At 42.2% G+C, this 19,113-nt stretch overlaps 2 protein-coding genes across 5 annotated transcripts in view; one reads left to right on the top strand and one right to left on the bottom strand.

The window, feature by feature from the left end:
* The window catches only part of DESI2 (desumoylating isopeptidase 2), a 56,231-nt gene extending 37,758 nt beyond the window's left edge, over positions 1-18,473 (top strand). For all 4 annotated transcript variants that reach the window (XM_016941936.3, XM_016941931.4, XM_063790033.1 and 1 more), the window contains 2 exons: positions 1,332-1,473; positions 14,996-18,473. In XM_016941936.3, coding sequence (XP_016797425.1) covers positions 1,332-1,473; positions 14,996-15,229 — 376 coding nt within the window. In that variant the 3' untranslated portion in view covers positions 15,230-18,473. The remainder of the gene's footprint in view (positions 1-1,331; positions 1,474-14,995) is intronic.
* On the bottom strand, positions 3,846-4,338 carry LOC129138230 (large ribosomal subunit protein eL37-like). The gene has a single exon (XM_054674906.2). The coding sequence runs from the start codon at positions 4,208-4,210 to the stop codon at positions 3,887-3,889; it is 324 nt and encodes a 107-aa protein (XP_054530881.1). The 5' UTR covers positions 4,211-4,338; the 3' UTR covers positions 3,846-3,886.
* Positions 18,474-19,113: the final 640 nt, after the last annotated feature.

Raw genomic sequence — 19,113 nt, 5'->3', positions numbered from 1 at the left:
AAAATATAAAATTAGCCAGGCATGGTGGTGCATGCCTGTAATCCCAGCTACTCGGGAGGCTGAGGCAGGAGAATTGCTTGAACCTGGGAGGCAGAGGATGCGGTGAGCTGAGGTCGCGCCATTGCACTCCAGCCTGGGCAACAAGAGTAAATCTCCGTCTCACCAAAAAAAAAAAAAAAAAAAAGTGATATTTAGAATGTGAGTTTCAAGGAGCTTTAAACTTCTGGGCCTATAATAGATGGCTTGCCCAGTGAAAAAGAGACAGTGAAATGAGGTTCCAACATTAAACTTCAGTAGAGAGCTACACATTAAGCCCTCTACTAAGTTCATAGTTCTCTTAGCCTATCACTGAATTGAAAGATTTTCGCACGTAAGTGCTATGATACCATCCTGAATCCACTCCTTCGGGCTCTCTTTTGGCAAGAATACTTGATAAAAGGATTTTCTAAGTATTTTCAGGTTCCTTGGATGCCTTTTATCTGACTAAAATTCCACTTTCTCTTGGATAATGTCTGTCGCCTTTCCAAGGTAGTAGTTTGGAGTCCTTTTTGTTTGTTTAGAGATGGAGTCTTGCTCTGTCACCCTGGCTGGAGTGCAGTGGTACGATCTCGGCTCACTGCAACCTCCGCCTCCTGCGTTCAAGCGATTCTTCCGCCTCAGCCTCCCAAGTAGCTGGGATTACAGGCACCTGCCATCATGCCCGACTAATTTTTGTATTGTTTTAGAGATGGGGGTTTCACCGTGTTGGCCAGGCTGGTCTCGAACTCCTGACCTCAGGTGATCTGCCCACCTCGGCCTCCCAAAGTGCTGGGATTACAGGCGTGAGCCGCCATACCCGGCCAGGGTCCTTCTTTTTAAAAAACGTTTAGTCAGATTTGACAGTTTGTCTCATTGCAGCACAGTGACAGATAACTTAAAAGTTTGTTTCTAGGTGACATTATGGCCAGCCCTTAAATGGCAAGTGAAATTACGCAGGAATATTTGCAGCATGGATCTGGTTCCCTAATAATATAACTGCTAATACAATAGTTGTGAAAATAACTGTAATATTACATGTTACATAAGGACATATATTTCATAAAGAAAATGACTTGTGCTTTTGTAGTATTCATAGGTAATATACTTAAGAGTTTATTGCCGAAAAGTAGAAACTAAAATAGGACTTTTAAAGTATCTTGTTTCACTTTTAGTCTTGTTATATTAACCCTGATTTGTTATGTCGATCATAATATTCCTGGAAATAAGCAAGTATTTAAACATGCTTTTTATAAATATTTGACACAACTATGTCCTTATTTTTATTTCTCTTTTTTTTCTTTTTGTTCTTTAAGAGAAGCTGTTGTTTTAGGGAGCACGGACTTCCTAGAAGATGATATAGAAAAAATTGTAGAAGAACTGGGAAAAGAATACAAAGGCAATGCTTATCATTTAATGCATAAAAACTGCAATCATTTTTCTTCAGCTTTATCAGAGGTAAACTAAATTTTATCCTAAAAGTTCTTCAAATAAATATTTGCTATCCCACTATACTTGATATCCCACTATATTCGATCTTGATTCACTTCTTTTCCGATTTTTTGTGTTGTATGAAATATGGTATTGTATTTCAATCTTGTATGAATGACCTTTCCAGAGTTGGTAACTTGAGAGTCCGCAGTTTTAAATGGTAATTCTATTCATTACTTTGCAGTGGGTAGAGAGTAAGTACAAATAATGGTCCCTTCTTACTCTATTTTATTATAACCTGAAACTTTCACTTTAAAAAAGTAAATGCCTAGAAACTTCTGCTTCTTAGCCACTAAGGTTTCTCTTTTGCTGAATTTTTTTTTTTTCTGGCTCTTATTAATAAGTAATTCGTGTCTTCCATCTTGAAATTTTCTTCTGCTAACATAACACATAGGCACTTACTTGCCTTCTCAATTCTTGAATCCCAAGCAGAAGATCAAAACTAGGTCAAAATTAAAGAACTATAAAAAGAAAATGGAGGAAAGAAATTAAAGAGATTATAAAATAAGGTCTAGAGAATTGGCACTTGAAACAGCTTCCCAGCTTTCTGATTCTTAGTAGATGGTTGCAGTGGCAGCATCTAGGTACCACAGAAATTGTGAAGGGTGTAAAGGAGAAAACGAGCTGCTATTTCAGTGACCTCCTCTGCAGAAATGCTTCGTTCCTTGGCCCTTTTTACTTCCCTCATGGCTTCTACAATACAGCTTTCAGACAACTCTCACAGACTGTTACCATGCTACTCAAAGTGTGTTTCATGGATCAGCAGCATCAGCATCTCCTAGTAATTTGTGAGATATGTATTATCTCTGCCCCACCAGAGATATACTGAATGCAAATCTTCACTTTAACAAGATCCCCAGATGACTCATGAACGTGAAGGTTCAAGAAACACTCTAGTCTAGCGGATGCATCAGTACCGTAGAAGTGACCTAGTCAGTCTTCAGGCAGGGGGAAGGTAGTTCTGAGCTTTCTTGACCCCAGGCATTACATTTGTATGGAATGCTTTCAAAGATCTATTGAGTGCTAAAATTAGTGGAGAAATAGACAGCATCCTAATCCACTCTATTTTTCAGACAAGGAAACAGACCCCAATTGGGAAAATGACTTATCAAAGAAGATTGTCATAGAGAATTCAGACTAGACCGGACTTCTTACTCCAGTGCTTATTATATTTTATCATTACTTCCTCTGGTTCTAATTTATTCTGTCCTTCAAAAACATTAAGAACGTTATTGAGCATCTATACCACCACATCAGCCCTGGTCTAACCCCAAAACCATTTTGCATTTGGGGCCCAAAGAGCAATTCTAGATGTCCCTGGAGCCATCTTTTTAGGCCACAGTTTTTATGCTTTTCCCCATATGAGTGCTGAATTGTTTGTTCTTTTTTTTTTTTTTGAGATGCAGTTTTGCTCTTTGTCACCCAGGCTGGAGTGCAGTGGGACTATCTTGGCTCACCACAACCTCTGCCTCCCAGGTTCAAGCGATTCTCCTGCCTCAGCCTCCCGAGTAGCTGGGACTATAGGCACCCGCCACCATGCCTGGCTAATTTTGTATTTTTAGTAGAGGCAGGGTTTCTCCATGTTGGTTAGGCTGGTCTCGAACTCCTGACCTCAAGTGATCCGCCCGCCTCAGCCTCCCAAAGTGCTGGGATTACAGGCATGAGCCACGGCGCCTGGCCTAGCGCTGAATTGTTAAGCTGGAAGACCCAGAAGTTAAGTGACTTGACCCAAGGTTACCTAGCCTGTTGGTGGCAGTGCTGGAACTAGAATTCTGGATAGTGAGGGATAAGGAGCTATTTTAATAAAATATGGGATATATTCCATTAAATGGAAATATCAGCTCTTGCCGATTGTGAACTGTAAAAGCTACCTTTGGAATTTGAAATGATAGATGCAACTCCCATATAACGAAGACAAGCAAATTAATATTAGGCATTCTAATGAAGTTTAGTAAAACTGGTATGCTTTTATATCTTTGACAACATAGTGTGGGGACGTATGTCATAACCAGTTGCAAATAAGCAAAATCATCACTATATTAATAATTGATTGTTGATATATGTACTTTTCTGTTAATATTGTTCTTAAAAATTCTAAGAATTGTCATTTAACACCGTAATGTTATCAGTTCCGATGCTTCCTCTACAGCAGGGATTAGCAAACTACTATAGCCTGGCCTTTGAACCAACACCAGCGTGTCATCTGTCCTTGTACAGCCTGCAGGCTAAAATGGTTTTTACATTCTTTTTAAGGATTGAAAAAAGCCAAAAGAGTACTATATGGTGACATGTATAAATTATGTAAAGTTCAAACTTTAATATTCATAAATTTTTTTTTTTTTAACCGGAACATCTATTGCATTACTCATCGTTGAAATTCTTAAGATGAACTGGATGCTGCAGCAGCTGCCCTCTTGGGTTTAGGTGGTGTTCCTTCACGGAATCTGTGCCTGAATCTGCGGTCTACAATTTTTAGGTGCCTCATTCGACCAGTCCCGGTGGTATTTTGTCTTTTAGCCTTGGCACTGCCGTTATACTTTCTCTTGCGCTTGGCGGGGTAGCCACATTTGCCACAGGTCAGCTTCTGAAGGTGGTAGGCCTTAGAGCCACAGCAGTGGCACGTGTGCGTCTTATTGCGACGCTTTCCAAACGATGATGTTGCCTTCGTCACCTTGCTTCTGTGGCTAAGACCAGAGAGATTCATTAAGTTTTATTAGAACACAGCCATGCTTATTTGTTTACCTGTTTCCTTGACTGCTTTCCGGCTGCAGTGGCAGAGTTGAGTAGCTGCAGCAAAGATTTATGGCCTATAAAGCCCAAAATATTTATTGTTTGACCTTTAACAGAAAAAGTTTGCCAGCCTCTACTCTGCAAGATAGGTCCCTTCGAATTGGGTGCTAAGTGGCTTAAACATTGAGGAAACGTTATCTTACAAAACAAGTCCAGAATAAGGCAGGCTCCATTCCAATGTGGTCAGTGTCTCAACTGTGAGTGTCATAGGGGCTGTAAGGTCTTTATTCATTTCTCTAAGCTGCCATCCTTGGGATGTTGGCCCCACCGGCAGGCCAGCTCCCTTTATGGTTTCAGATAGAGGCAACAATTTTAACACAACCACCAGAGAAAGACCATGTCTCTCTCCCTTTGGAAACAGTGGAACTCTTTCTGGAACTCCCTTTTCCCTACCCTTCCAAAAGCAGCCATGTTTTACAGCCAGAATTGTGTCAGATGCCTAATTATGAACCTCTCACTAGCAAAAGGACTGGCATTACCATTACTAAATGCCACTCGTCTAATCTAAATGTCTTTTTTAAATTAATATTTTCGGCCAGGCATGGTGGCTCACACCTGTAATCCCAGCACTTTGGGAGGCCAAGGTCGGGGGATCACAAGGTCAAGAGATCAAGACCATCCTGGCCAACATGTTGAAACCTCATCTCTAACTAAAAATATAAAAATTAGCTGGGCGTGGTGGCGGGCACCTGTAATCCCAGCTACTCAGGAGGCTGAGGCAGGAGAATCACTTGAACCCAGGAGGCAGAGGTTGCAGTGAGCAGAGATGGTGCTGTTGCACTCCATCCTGGGCAACAGGAGCAAAACTCCATCTGAAAAAAATAAGTAAAATTAATATTTTCAGTAGAAAATTCAAAACATATAAAAGTAGAATAATATAGTGAGCCCCTATATAACTGTAACTTAGATACCACTCCAGCCGCAAATTGTTTTGAAACAAATCCCAGATTTCATTTAGAGACAGGGTCTTGCTGTTGCCCAGGCTGGGGTGCGGTAATGTGATCATAGTTCATTGCAGCTGGGAACTCAGGCTCAAGTGAGCCTCCTGCCTCAGCCTCCCAAGTAGCTGGAGCTACAGGTACATGCCACTATGTACAGCTTTTGTATTTTTTGTGAAGATGGAGTTACATTATATTGCCCAGGCTGGTCTGGAACTCCTGGACTCAAGCAATCCTCCCACCTCAGCCTCCCAAAATCCTGGGATTACCTGCATGAGCCACTGCACCTGGCCTAATTTCAATTATAAATATTTCACTCTGTATCTCTAAAAGATAAAGATTCTTTTTAACATAACCACATTATGTCATCACTCCTAAAATTAACTCCTAAAATTATGTTATCACTCCACAAATTAACACTATTTCTTAATATTATCCAAATAAACAACGTTCAGAGTTCCCCAATTGTCATAATTTTTTAACGGTTAGTTTGAATCCAAGTCTAAACAAAAGTTCATACAGCTGGTCACCCTGAGATACATTCCCCATAGAAAAGGCAAGATAGCTGGGCACAGTGGCTCACGCCTGTAATCCCAGCACTTTGGGAGGCTGAGGTGGGTAGGTTGCTTGAGCACACAAGTTCAAGACCAGCTTGGGCAACATGGCAAAACCCCATCTACAAAAAATAACAAAAATTAGCTAGGCACGGTGGTGTGTGCCTGTAGTCCCAGCTGCTTGGGAGGCTGAGGTAGGAGGATGGCTTAAGCCCAGGAGGCAGAGGTTGCAGTGAACCAAGATGGTACCACTGCACTCCAGCCTGGGTGATAGGGCAAGATAGATGCTTTTTTCCCCCCCTTTACTTGTTTTCAAAAAACAAGTTGGTTCCTATACAGAAGAGTTAACTACCATCATAGGCCTAAAACTGCTGTCCTTAGAAAGGCCTGCCTGCAGGATTGGTCCTGAGCTGGCATCTGCGAGCTTGGACTTCTGTAAGGTTCTCATCATTCCCAGAACTGAGAAGAGTGGCTCCCTTTGCCTAACCTGTTTGTACAACTAATTTGGTTTATGCTGAAAACCTGCTTTCCCTCTGGGACTCTGGGATTTTGGCAGAGGACGCCTGCATGACCAGCCCCCAATAGAAGTCTCGGGTTCTGAGTCTGTAATGATCTTCCCTGGTAGACATTTCACATATGTTGTCACAGACCATTGCTGGGGGGATTAAGCATGCACATCCTACCTGACTCTATTAGGAGAGGATCCTTAAAGCTTGTGCCTGCTTTCCTCTGGACTTTGCCCCAGGTATATTTTCCTTTTGCTGATTTTGTTTTGTACCTTTTTGTTGTAATAAGTCATAGTCATGAGTATGCTATGCTGATTCCTGAGTCCTAGCAAATCACCAAAACGGGGCAGTTTTGGAGACCTTTGACTCACAGAAATATAACAGAAGGACTGGCAAGGCACGGTGGCTCATGCCTGTAATCCCAGCATTTTGGGAGGTTGAGGCGGGCAGATCACTTGAGGTCAGGAGTTTGAGACCAGCCTGGCCAACTTGGTGAAACCCCGTCTCTACCAAAAATGTAAAAAATTAGCCTGGTGTGTGGCACACACCTGTAATCCCAGCTACTCAGGAGGTGGAGGTTACAATGAGCTGAGATCGTGCCACTGCACTCCAACCTGGGTGACAGAGGGAGCCTCTGTCTCAAAAAAAAAAAAAAAAGGACTGAGAAAAGAAAGGATGAAATGGGTAGAGGTATGGAAAACCTTTGATGTCTGGATGGCTGTGGAGTTATCCATGATATGAAATAGCAGCTGAGCTGTTGCCTGTTATGAAAGGTAAAAGTTACCTGTCGAATTTCAAATGATAGATCCAACTCCAGGAGAACTGACTCACTAGATCACCTGGCTACTTTTGGCCATGCTGGTTACAGTGAGGAGAAAAAAGAAGTGTAGCCCAGGTAATACCTTCAGTTTTTGTTCTCTCCTCCCGGAAGAAAGAAAAAAGGCCCACAAATTCCCAAAGATGAGCTTTGGTTGGACCAAAAATGTTAAACATTCATGGCACTCTTTCCTCACAAGTAGGAGGAAAAAAGGTTGAATCAGTTCTCAGGGCTGGAGCAAGGTAAAAAAGGGCAGAGGACATCCTTCAGTTGTTAGCCTACCTGCACGCCCTCAACCCCATTCCAGATAGGGTCTCCTCCGCAACTGTAATAGTAAACCTTTTGCTAAATTTACTGCCAGGGGTCGAATACATCTGCAGTGAGGAAGGTGCCGGGCCAGGGTGGGGTAGCGGGGGCAGTTAATGGCCTTGTATTTTGCAGTTATTACATCTATGGATATACGATAGAAGTTGGTGTAAAATGTTTTATGCTTGTAATGTCGCAGATGCGAGGGGGATTAGCTCAGTAAGGCAATGCTGCAAAGAAGTTGTTAGTGGGACACAACTTCCTTGCTTTTTGCTGCTGTAGGATAGACGGAAATTTAAATCCTTTGTTGAAAGCAAAATATGTCTCACAGCCGATGATATTTACTATGATTTTTGCCCATTGGAGCCTCTGGAAAAAGGAAGACATACACTTCGAAACATTTTGAAAGCGGTTTTTAATTGCAAGTGAGCTCATGTAAACTCAGATGTCTGACCCTGGAGGCTGGTGATTTTCTAGCCTGATGTGCATAATTTTGAGTGGGTCTTAGAAAGCACTTAGGAAAGCTTTGCTTTTTGCTTGGCCTTGGAAACATGACTGGCCCTTCAGCATCTCAGCTTTACTGCTGCCAAAGAAAAGTCTCTGGCATATTTTGGAATCCTGAATTCATAGATCCTAGTTGCTTGGACTTGACGCTTGAGCTAAAACTTGACATTGCCTCCTACACACTATTTCAGTCTCAGCACAAGCTGTGTTAAACTGAAAGAGATACAGGCTCAGGGAAGACGACTTCTATTTGGGGATCAAGGCAGATTCAGGATACCCCTCTGTGGGGCTCTTCACTATAAAAAATGGATGTTGATGGAACTACGTGGATTATCACAGGTGTCCATGGGAACCGGCTTCTCTGGTGGGACCATACGAAGTCGAACTGCTGATCTGTTCTGTATTTCTGATACAGGGACTGATTACATTCCTAACTTGGGATTATTGACAAAAGCTACGTGTTGAGGGGAAAGCATATCACTAGGACTGTGACCCCTGTGCCTACCCATCTTACTCTCCACCTCTTAGGAAAGTTTCACTGTGTTTACTTGGGACTTCTGGACTAGCTGCCGTTTGCAACAGTGGACTTACCAGTTTGCCACTACTCTGCTACCTTTCTACTGGTGCACACACCTTAGTAAGGCAGTTTGATTACTAAATGCAGCTGTCTCCAGAAATGGAATGATGCTATAGGCCACTTACTAAATGAATGATCAGGAGGAAAGCAGTGAGTGGCTCTCTAAAACCATTTTGAAATATTTTGAAAATTCAGGATTTAATTCTGACCAGTTCTGAAAATGGCATGTCTTTCTGGTTACATTATATAAAAATATTTTCTGGCCAGGTGCAGTGGCTCATGCCTGTAATCCCAACGCTTTAGGAGGCCCAGGCAGGCGGATCACGAAGTCAAGAGATCGAGACCATCCTGGCCAACAGGATGTACAACAGGATGTACTAAAAATACAAAAATTAGCCGGGCATGGTGGCGCGGACCTGTAGTCCCAGCTACTCGGGAGGCTGAGGCAGGAGAATTCCTTGAATACAGGAGGGGGAGGTTGCAGGGAGCCGAGATTGTGCCACTGCACTCCCGCCTAGCAACAGAGTGAGACTCTGTCTCAAAAAAAAAAAAAAATTCTGTGAAAACTTTTGTCCCGCTTTAATATATCGCTTCCAGACAAAAGGTCTGGATGAGAGTAGAGGACAATTTTTTAAATGCGAAGCTATGACTGCTAAATGGGACATACTGATTTTGTAACAACAACAAAAAACAAACCCTGGCACCTAGGGAATCTCAAAGGAGGCAAAGACTGATCATCTTTGTTTTTCAATACTGCCTTTCCCCTCTTCCTAAAAACTTCCATGCTACCTTTTTAAGATGCTGCAAGCATTTTGAATTCAAACAGCCTGCTGAGCCTGTGCTGAAACCTATGAGAGCAGGGAGTGGCCTCAGCTCCTGCACTTCCCACACGGAACACCTCCAGATGTCATCCACAGTCGTGAGGCTGATAACCTGATGTCATGGACCAACATGGAACTGACTGTCTTCAGGTAGTCCCTCTGAAACAAAAACTCAAACTAAGTTTTCAGGCTGGAGTGGAAACCTGTTTTCCTCTACACTTTACCCCATGCACCTTTTCGCTTGCCAATTTTGTTTCATACCCTTTCGCTGTGATAAGTCATACCTGTGAATACAGCTATATGCTATGTCCTATGAGTCCTCTAAAATCATCAAATCTCGAGGTGGAAAAACTGGGTCTTGGGCATCCCTGACACAGTTCCCTAGTATTCTCTAAGTGGTTTTTTTCTCCCCACAAAATATTTTTTGTTTTGAAAATTTAGCATCGTGAATATCTCCTCCCCAGATTTAAAAGTATTTTACGTTTCGGATCAGTGTAATGACTGTTTTTGTCCCATCTTTGATGCATGGGAGCCTCTTCAAGTTGGCTCATAAGTCTTTTGATTTGTCCCCAGTAATCTTCTACAGCCTTTTGTTATCTGGTATGACAAGATATTCCAGGCTCATCTACATATTTTCTACCTCAGAACTGTTTCCTTCTAATAGCAAATTTAGAAACTTTTATCTGGGCATTCAGGTCGCTCACTACTACTGAATTGATAATTGTTTCTAGCTCCTCACCCCCACCAGTAGATGAAACTAGGACTTTTTTACAGGTTCATAGTGAAGTTTCTACTACACATCTGGGCTACAGAATTTTTACTTAACCTCATCAGTGAGATAGCTACATTTTATCTATCCCATGTCAGAAATCTCAATTCTCAGCAACAAGAAACATAATTGCTCATTTGTTTTACTCCTCTGTACCTGAAACAGCTGTAGAATAATAGTGTTACCATAAGCACCACCAATATGAGTATAGAAGGTTAAGGTTTTTTGTTGTTCTTTCATCTTTAGATTGTGACTTAATAGATACAGTAAAATTCATGTGTTTTACAGTTAATTGGAATTTATTTCTGTGTGGTTATGATATTTAGCTGAGGAGATTTCCAAGCAAAGTGTAGAAGGTGCAGCCTGCCTTGTTGCTTATAGTAAAATGTGAGAACAACAATAGAGGGAAGAACTATTAAAGCACAAGAAGGAATCAACATTTAATGATTTAGGAAATTTTTCAGCCTATCTAGATTGCACAAGATGAGAAAAGATGAGAAATTAGGAGCGTCACTATTAGGAAAGGATGCTACAGAGAAAGCCAAGGGCATGACTGGACCACCTTTCCCCCCACCCCCACCTTTAACTGCTGAAGAAATTAAATATGTGACTCGTGGATCATCTCAACCATCTCGACAGAAACCAAGAATGGAGATGGGATTATTCAGGAAAGATCTGTGGAGGAACATCTTTTCTAATGGAGTCAATCCCATGACATATGCAAGAGATCCACAATGTTTGGAGAATGGTATATTAGCAGAAACACTGCCAGCTTGGACTGAAAGAGACAGAGAGGGGACAAAATTAAAGAAGATGCTTTGACTGTCAAAATTCTATAGGCAGGTAATTGGCCGGAGAAAAAGGATGATTGAGAGGATAGAATCTCCAGATGGCAGAGCCAAGGGCCATAGAAGATTATTCCCAGGCCTTGAAACCTAATGGACGTTGCCCTGTTGGAGTCCAGAATTGTTTGGGACTAGTAACTCCTTTCTTCCTTCCATTTTCTCCCTTTTGGAACAGGAATGTCTATAAATTTTATTCTCTGCCTGTTCCACTATTATATTTTGGGAGCATCCTATATATGCTTTTCTCCATTTTGCTTTTTTCACTAATAGTATATCCTGGAGTACATTCTGTAACAGTATATAGAAATATTCCTCACTTCTTTTTTTAGCTGCATAGTCTTCCTTGTGTGGATGTACCATAATTTATTCAACCTGTTAATGGCACTTGGTTAATTTTAGTCTTTTGCTGTTACAAAAAGTGTTGTAATGAATAACCCTGTACATCTTTTTATTTTTACCACTATATGTGTACGCTTGATTTTCTAGAAGAGGGATTGCTGGATTGGAGCTTAAATGCAAAATTTCATTTTGCTATATAAAGCAAATACTGTTTGATCACTAGCCACCTAAGAAATACATTTTGCATTGTGACCCAGTTTACACACACACAGGCATGTAACTAAGATGTGTCATGGTTACCTCGCTACCTACAATGTGTTTTGTTTTAAAAATTCAGGTAGCAATGCTAAATGACCTACTAACGGGTCATGACTCAAAGTTTTAAAAACATTGGCTTGGCTGGGCACGGTGGCTCACGCCTGTAATCCCGACACTTTGGGAGGCTGAGGCAGGCAGATCACCTGAGGTCAGGAGTTTGAGACCAGCCTGGCCAACGTGGTGAAACGCCGTCTCTACTAAAAATACAAAAGTTAGCCAGGTGTGGTGGTACATGCCTATGATCCCATCTACTCGGGAGGCTGAGGCAAGAGGATCGCCTGAACCTGGGAGGTGGAGATTGCAGCGAGCCCAGATTGTGCCACTGCACTCCAGCCTCAGTAACAGACCAAGACTCCATCTCAAACAATAAATAAATGGCTTGACCAAGGATTGGTACACTTTTATTTGAAAGAGCCAGATAATAAATATTTTAGGCTTGTGGACTATTCATAGTCCCAACTCTGCCTCTGCCATTGTAGCCTAAGAGGTATAGGGGATACATAAACCAATAGACACGGCTGTGTTTCAGTAAAACTATCTACAAAACCAGGTGGCTATAGATAGATAGAACTCTGTTGTAGGCTAATCAAGCCACACCCTCAGGGGTTGGAATGAAGTCAGCTTCACCTGTAGCACATGGATATATGGAGGAGGGTAGATTACTGAATGAAATTAGGACTTGGGAAGGAGAATGAGGGAAATGGCTGTTGAATAGGCAACAGTCGCTATCACATTAACTAAATAGTCTTAGTCATGAGTTACATGATTAACCTCTAAATAGGCAGATAGCCCTAAATATGTCCCAGGTGTAAAGTACAATGTAATATTTGTTTGCCAGCGCTTTTTTTTTTTTTTTTTGGTGAGACGAAGTCTTGCTCTGTCACCCAGGCTGGAGTGCAGTGGCACGATCTCAGCTCACTGCCACCTCTGCCTCCTGGGTTCAAGCGATTCTCCTGCCTCAGCCTCCTGAGTAGCTGTGATTACAGGTGTGTGCCACCACACCTGGCTAATTTTTGTATTTTTAGTGGAGATGAGGTTTCACTATGTTGGCCAGGCTGGTCTCGAACTGCTGACCTCAAGTGATCCACCTACCTCTGCCTCCCAAAGTGCTGGGATTACAGGCATAAGATACCACCTCACCTGCCCGGCCTGTTTGGCAGTGTTTTTAAGAGCAGATATAGTTGATATACATACTTTTTTGTTTGTTTTGTTTTTGAGATGGAATCTCACTTTGTCATCCAGGCTGTAGTGCAGTGGCACAGTCTTGGCTCTCCGCAGCTTCAACCTCCTGGGCCCAAGCAATCCCCCTGCCCTAGCCTCCCAAGTAGCTGAGGCTACAGGCACACACCACCATACCCAGCAAATTTGTGTGTGTGTAAACAAGGTCTTACTATGTTGCCCAGGGTGGTCTTGAACTCCTGGTCTCAAGTAATCCTCCTGCCTTGGACTTCCAAAGTACAGAGATTACAGGCATGAGCCACCATGCCTGGCCTCATGTACACTTTTTTTTTTTTTTTTTTGGAGACAGAGTCTTGCTCTGTCGCCCCGGCTGGAGTGCAGTGGTGCGATCTCGGCTCACTGCAAGCTCCGCCTCCCAGATTCACGCCATTCTCCTGCCTCAGCCTCCCGAGTAGCTGGGACTACAGGTGCCCACCACCACGCCTAGCTAATTTTTTGTATGTTTAGTAGAGATGGGGTTTCACTGTGTTAGCCAGGATAGTCTCGATCTCCTGACCTCATGATCTGCCCGCCTCGGCCTCCCAAAGTGCTGGGATTACAGGTGTGAGCCACCGCGCTGGGCCGAAATATTTTTAAGTGTCTACCTCTCTCTACTCACAGGCAGTGTGATAGGTGCTTGGTAATCAAAAGTGGTTAGCACATGCTACCTTCCCTCAAGTGAGACCCTCTGACTTTCCCTATAGTTAAGATAGAGACATACTATTTAAAATAAATGTAATAAGCATTAAGAGGTAGGGCTAAACTTTTAGGGAGAAAAGGTACACGTTGTATAATTATAGGTGCCAGCTTATTAAATTTTAGCTAATTTTTAGACATAAGGTACTGTGAAACCTCTTTCCAAAGTTATTACCTAAGATATGCAAATATCTAAGATGGTACTTGGAGATCACATGATCATAATCTTTGGTATAATTGGAGGCAAAAACAACAAAGTGGCAGTGGGGCATGAACGGCAGCCCAGTCCATTGTCTGCACAAGAGAAAAAGGATAATAAAGAATAAAGTTAGGGGCACAGAAAAGACCCAGTTCTTACCATTTGAGATAGGAGTGGGGGGAAGGGTTCAAGAGTCCTAAGGACAGTATAAGGACAGGAAGTGGGCAACTATAGAAGCAGCAGATCATCAGCGGGGAGGGATTCCTCCTGGCACTTGTTTCTATCCTGCTAGTGTCTTCAGACTGAAGCATGGCCAGGCTTCCATGCCTTGTCTGACTCTAGGCTTGCTTCTGCAGAGGAGTCACAGAGCCAGGTCGTCATCTGGGAAAACACTTCGTGTGTGTGTGTGAGACGGAGTCTCACTCTGTTGCCTAGGCTGGAGTGCAGTGGCGTGATGTCAGCTCACTGCAACCTCCGCCTCCCGGGTTCAGGTGATTCTCCTGCCCCAGCCTCCCGAGTATCTGGGAATACAGGTGTGCATCACCATGCCCGGCTAATTTTTTGTATTTTTGGTAGAGACAGGGTTTCACCATACTGGCCAGGCTGGTCTCGAACTCCTGACCTCGTAATTCACCGGCCTCAGCCTCCCAAAGTGCTGGTATTACAGGTGTGAGCCACCGCGCCTGGCTCACACTTTTTTTTTTTAATTTGAGACACTCTTATCACCCAGGCTGTTTTTTCTGGACCAGGATGAGCTCCTTGAAACAAGTGGGTCAGGGACAGAAGTAAAGGGGTAAAATGTAGACCAGGAAAAATGGAGTGATAGACACTGGAGGAAAGGGGAAAGTCAAAAAGAATCTGTGAAAAAGAAGAATTCACAAATAGGAAAATATCCAAGATTGACTCTTCCAATTGCCTGGGGCTTCTGTTACTCTAATAATATATTGTATTAACAAGCGTCTTCTGTGTGTTCAAAGTACTTTTCAGTGTGTCTCACAGCAGTTGCAGAGATCAAAGAAAGGAGCCAAGTGAAATTAGCTTGATTTCACAGATATGAAAAGTAAGCAACTTGACAAGGTTCTTTAGAAAGGAAGGAATGGAGCCAACAGTAGGGAGCCCAGGTCCTGAGTAAAGAGCTGCTTGTTATCAAAAGCCTGGAGTGACACCACTGAAGGCTAGTCTGCCGTGGCTTCTCTGTACGCCGCCCCCCTCCTCCCACCCTCCACTCCCTGGCAGTGGACCAGGCAATCTTAACCTCTCTTACCTAATACAGAACTCTTTCTCTTCTGTAGATTCTTTGTGGGAAAGAGATTCCTCGCTGGATCAATCGACTTGCCTACTTCAGCTCCTGTATACCCTTTCTACAGAGTTGCCTCCCGAAGGAGTGGCTCACGCCCGCAGCCCTGCAGTCTAGTGTCAGCCAAGAACTCCAGGATGAACTGGAGGAAGCAGAGGATGCTGCCGCATCCGCTTCCGTGGCAAGCACTGCAGCAGGCTCCAGACCCGGGCGCCACACTAAACTATAAATGTCTCCAAAGTCACACATTCAGAACTGTCTCTGGCAGTCGAATATCACTAGAGAAAAGTAAACAGAGAAGCATCCTTTAGATATTTTGTATGCAAAGATGGCTCTCCCCCAAATCCCAGTTTTTCAGCTCAGGATTATATTTGTAATCAAAAAAAAAAAAAAAAAAAAATCACTTGGCACAGGAGGGAGAACTTTGTAAGAAGCTGCCCTCTGTTTTTTTTATCCACTCGTAAATCTGGATTTATTTCTTCTGTTTTATACAAGCTCTGTTAAGTTATGTTTACAGTATCTTGTATCGCTGTTTACAAATCTTGCATGGACTCCTGCCACAGTGAAAGAAGAAAATCTTCATGTCTTCAAAAATTAGGCAGGTAATCTTTGTATACTTCTGACAATTGCCAGATCTATGGCATAAATAGGCACACAAAAAGGTACTTAAACAGTTATAGTCACCATCACCTGCTTAAGAATGGTCTTTTAGATTTGTGTTTGTTTTGTTAAAGTTGTTGGCACCAGGATGCAGAGAATCAGACTGGCCTGAGGTGAAGGAGCACACAGCCCTGAGGGCTTGGAACCCTGGGTCCAGTTCCTCTTCACACCCCCTTCCACTCTGAGTAGCACATCTCCCCAGGTGCCCATGGAACACCTGCTTTCATCCCAAATATCCGTCCACCTAGGCGGGGTGGTATGTTCTTACGTCTGTCTGACTTTGATGCCACTCATTCTATAGTGTAGCTGGTTTTCGTTCGAGATATTCTTGGTAGTAACTGACAAGTATGTTGCACATGTATTGGGGGAGGCGCTTCATTTTTATTTTAATACACATGTATTTCCTCCTTGCACAGGATTTTGATGGTGTGGGAATATCCTAAGTGGTAGCCTTCCAAGTAGCAGTGAGTTGACATTCAGCTGCTTTTAACTATTCAGGCTACCTTTTATACTAAACCTTGAAAACTAGAATCTAATGTCTACCCCCAAAAAGTAGTTCTTTGATATTTTATACTTTTTATGTACCATGTCAGAAAGAGTATGTTGGCGTTTGTCATGGGAGTCATTTCACATAATAGAATGCCTAGTCTCATTGACCAATCGTTAAAAAATCATATTTGTGTGTCTTAAGATTCATATTTATATGTTCTCTCAAATGTATGTCTCTTACGTAACATACTCTAAGAATGAAACTGTCACCACAGGTAAATCCTTGTTAGCAAGGAATCTGTCTGCTCCAGTCTACTCCTAGTTTGACCCTTGGATGTAAGAACCAAGTCATTACATGTCAAATTCAATTTTTCTGCCTTAAGAATGAATGTCCTTCGTAAAATATTGGATGCAGTGTAACACTATCCAAGGCAGTGACTTCAGCTTTATATACATATAAAATATAGTTAGTTTTAAAATTATTGACATTTATTTAAACTTTTAGATTGGATTGTTTGCTATTGCTCTGTGTGAGGATACATAATCTTTCAGTAAACTATATTTTTAACTTTTCCATAAGCTGATTTTGGTTCATTTTATCAACGTAAGCACACCCTGTTCATAGGGAAAATAAACCTTGGGTTATAAGCATTAGCCTGAGGACAATGAAGCCACTTAACCTAATTTATGCTTTCGACTGTTCTGTTTCCAGAGAGGAAAGCCTTTACAAATTACTCTCAGTTCTTTAGGGGCAGAAGGCTTGTTTCAAGAGGTTTGACAGAAGAAAGGAATATATGAACTTAATGAGATGTCGACTTGGTTCAGGTCTAAAAATGAGGGCAAAACACTAAGGCTCTAGCAGTGACTTGTTCACTAAAAAGAGAGAGTCCTGTCCCCAAACGGTTAGTACAAAGCCTTGGATACAGTTTGCTTGTAATATTTTTAATAATGTGAGGAGTACAGTTTTTTTCTAATTCATTCAAGTATATATGATTTAAACCTGGGCTACTGACACACACACAGTAGCCATTAGTTAGACACTTCTTGGTGAATATCAGGAACATCCCATCTGCTTAACCAGAATCCAGCAAGTCAGCACACAAGTGATTTTATTGTTATTTTGTTGTATTTACTTGCATTTGTTGTATTTACTTTCATCTGCAGCATTTGGAGTTTAAAAATAATGTAAAGGGTTCTAGTAGAAATAGTGTCCTAAGGCCAATTACCATACTAACAATCAGCAGATAAAATTCTGGACGTGAGATTCCTTATAATCTAATTATACCTGAGGTTGAGCAAGAAATGTCTTCCTTTAGAAAATCTCATTCAAGTCAGGTTCTTCTCTACAGTTCAAAATTGAGAATGGATTTAATTAACTAGCATTTAGCCAGCTTTTTCTTGCCCTTGGAGAAAAAGAATCATTCTCAACCTGATAATCTGTTAAGAAAAATCCCATATGAACAATCTGGTCATTAACATACATATGATACGGAGTCTCTTTGTTGTCACCAAGTGAACATACTTCTCATGGTGGGTTGGACAGTAATACATGTTAGAGGGTCAGAAGCTTCTGGTTTCTGCTGTTTGCTTTAAATACCCTTGGGGTTTTTTTTTAAACCCTTACAAGGGGAGCATCAGCTTTGGAAAGTGTGACTCTGTAGGAGTGTAGAAGGCAGTGGTGTATGATCTTAGCCTCGTCCTGATGCCTGAATCCAGCCAGCTGTTGCTCTGACCCACAGCAATAGAGCAAGTTACCCATCACCAGCATTTGTACAGAGCAGGGAATTCTGGTTTTAGTCCATTGGTAGCATTGTGTGTATGAGGAGATTCAACACCACAGACAGCTGCAGGACTCGATATCCATGGCTTCTTTCCATCACAAAACGGGTAGAAACACATTCACTGCTTCAGGGTTCTAATCTGTGTGTCTCCTTATGACTCCATTTCTGTAAGCTACTCTGTAACTTTGATATATGCTGTATTTTCTTTAAAAGATTTAGATGTTTTTTCAGCAAGCTAGCCATACAACCATTGTATCTCTTTCTCTTCAGTATGATTTAGAGCCCAGATCAGTTAGTAGGCTTTCGTTGTCTTCTCTTTCAATACATGTACATCTTTACTGTTTGAAAAGTGTTACAGCTGTCAAAGAATCTTCATGGACCTGAAGATAATTTCTTGTGAAGTTGAATGCAAGTGTACTGTCATTCATAGTGTTTATATCAAAATACCAGGAATCTTCACTTTTGCTACCTTGATATAGCATTGGGCTATCATGTTACAACATTGAAATACATTGATTTATTAAAAAATACTTTTATAAGAAATGTTTTGTAGTGCTTTCTTTCAGATTATAACTGTTGTGTATTTGTGTTGGGCGGGGTGGGGAGGTATATTTTTAAAACCCAAGCATCCCGTGTGCTCGGCAGGAACATGACGGTCAGCCTCTCCATCCTTTCTTCCTCTCACATGCACATGTACCTTTATTCACCTGCATTCATCTTGAGCGCAGATCTGTGGGCCAGTGCCTTAGCTGTCAGATAGCATAGCCACACCTGCTCGCAGGGAGGGGTGCCAGCCCTGACTTCTGGGGAATGGAGGCAGAGGGGCAAGCTAGAACGGACTCCTCCCCCAGAGTGCAGGGAACAGACCTGCAGAGGAATAGCCCCGACCTATGCACACACTGTCCCTTGTCTTGAAGCAGCAAAGCAAGCAGGAGCCTGAGAGAATGAGCTCATTTCCTACGGACCTGTTCTCCAATGCTTGGCACCTCCAACCCGCCCCTTCCCCTTTCTCCTCCACTGGCCTTTTTGCACACTGTGGAGCAATATTTTCCTCTACTAATTCAAAAATTTCTCTTGAATTAACTATTGTTAAATAAATGAATACCAGCCTTTTGTGACCTGTCAATGCCTGTCCACTCTAAGCAAGAATGATCTATGTACAACTTACTTGTTCTGGCCTCCA

Source organism: Pan troglodytes, chromosome 1 (genome assembly GCF_028858775.2).
Source record: "Pan troglodytes isolate AG18354 chromosome 1, NHGRI_mPanTro3-v2.0_pri, whole genome shotgun sequence".
NCBI lineage: Eukaryota > Metazoa > Chordata > Mammalia > Primates > Hominidae > Pan > Pan troglodytes.
This window is presented reverse-complemented; position numbering and strand designations above follow the sequence as displayed.

What these genes read in the sequence shown, in the direction of transcription:
- LOC129138230 (XM_054674906.2), bottom strand. Translation starts at nt 4,210, where the DNA reads ATGAATCTCTCTGGTCTTAGCCACAGAAGCAAGGTGACGAAGGCAACA.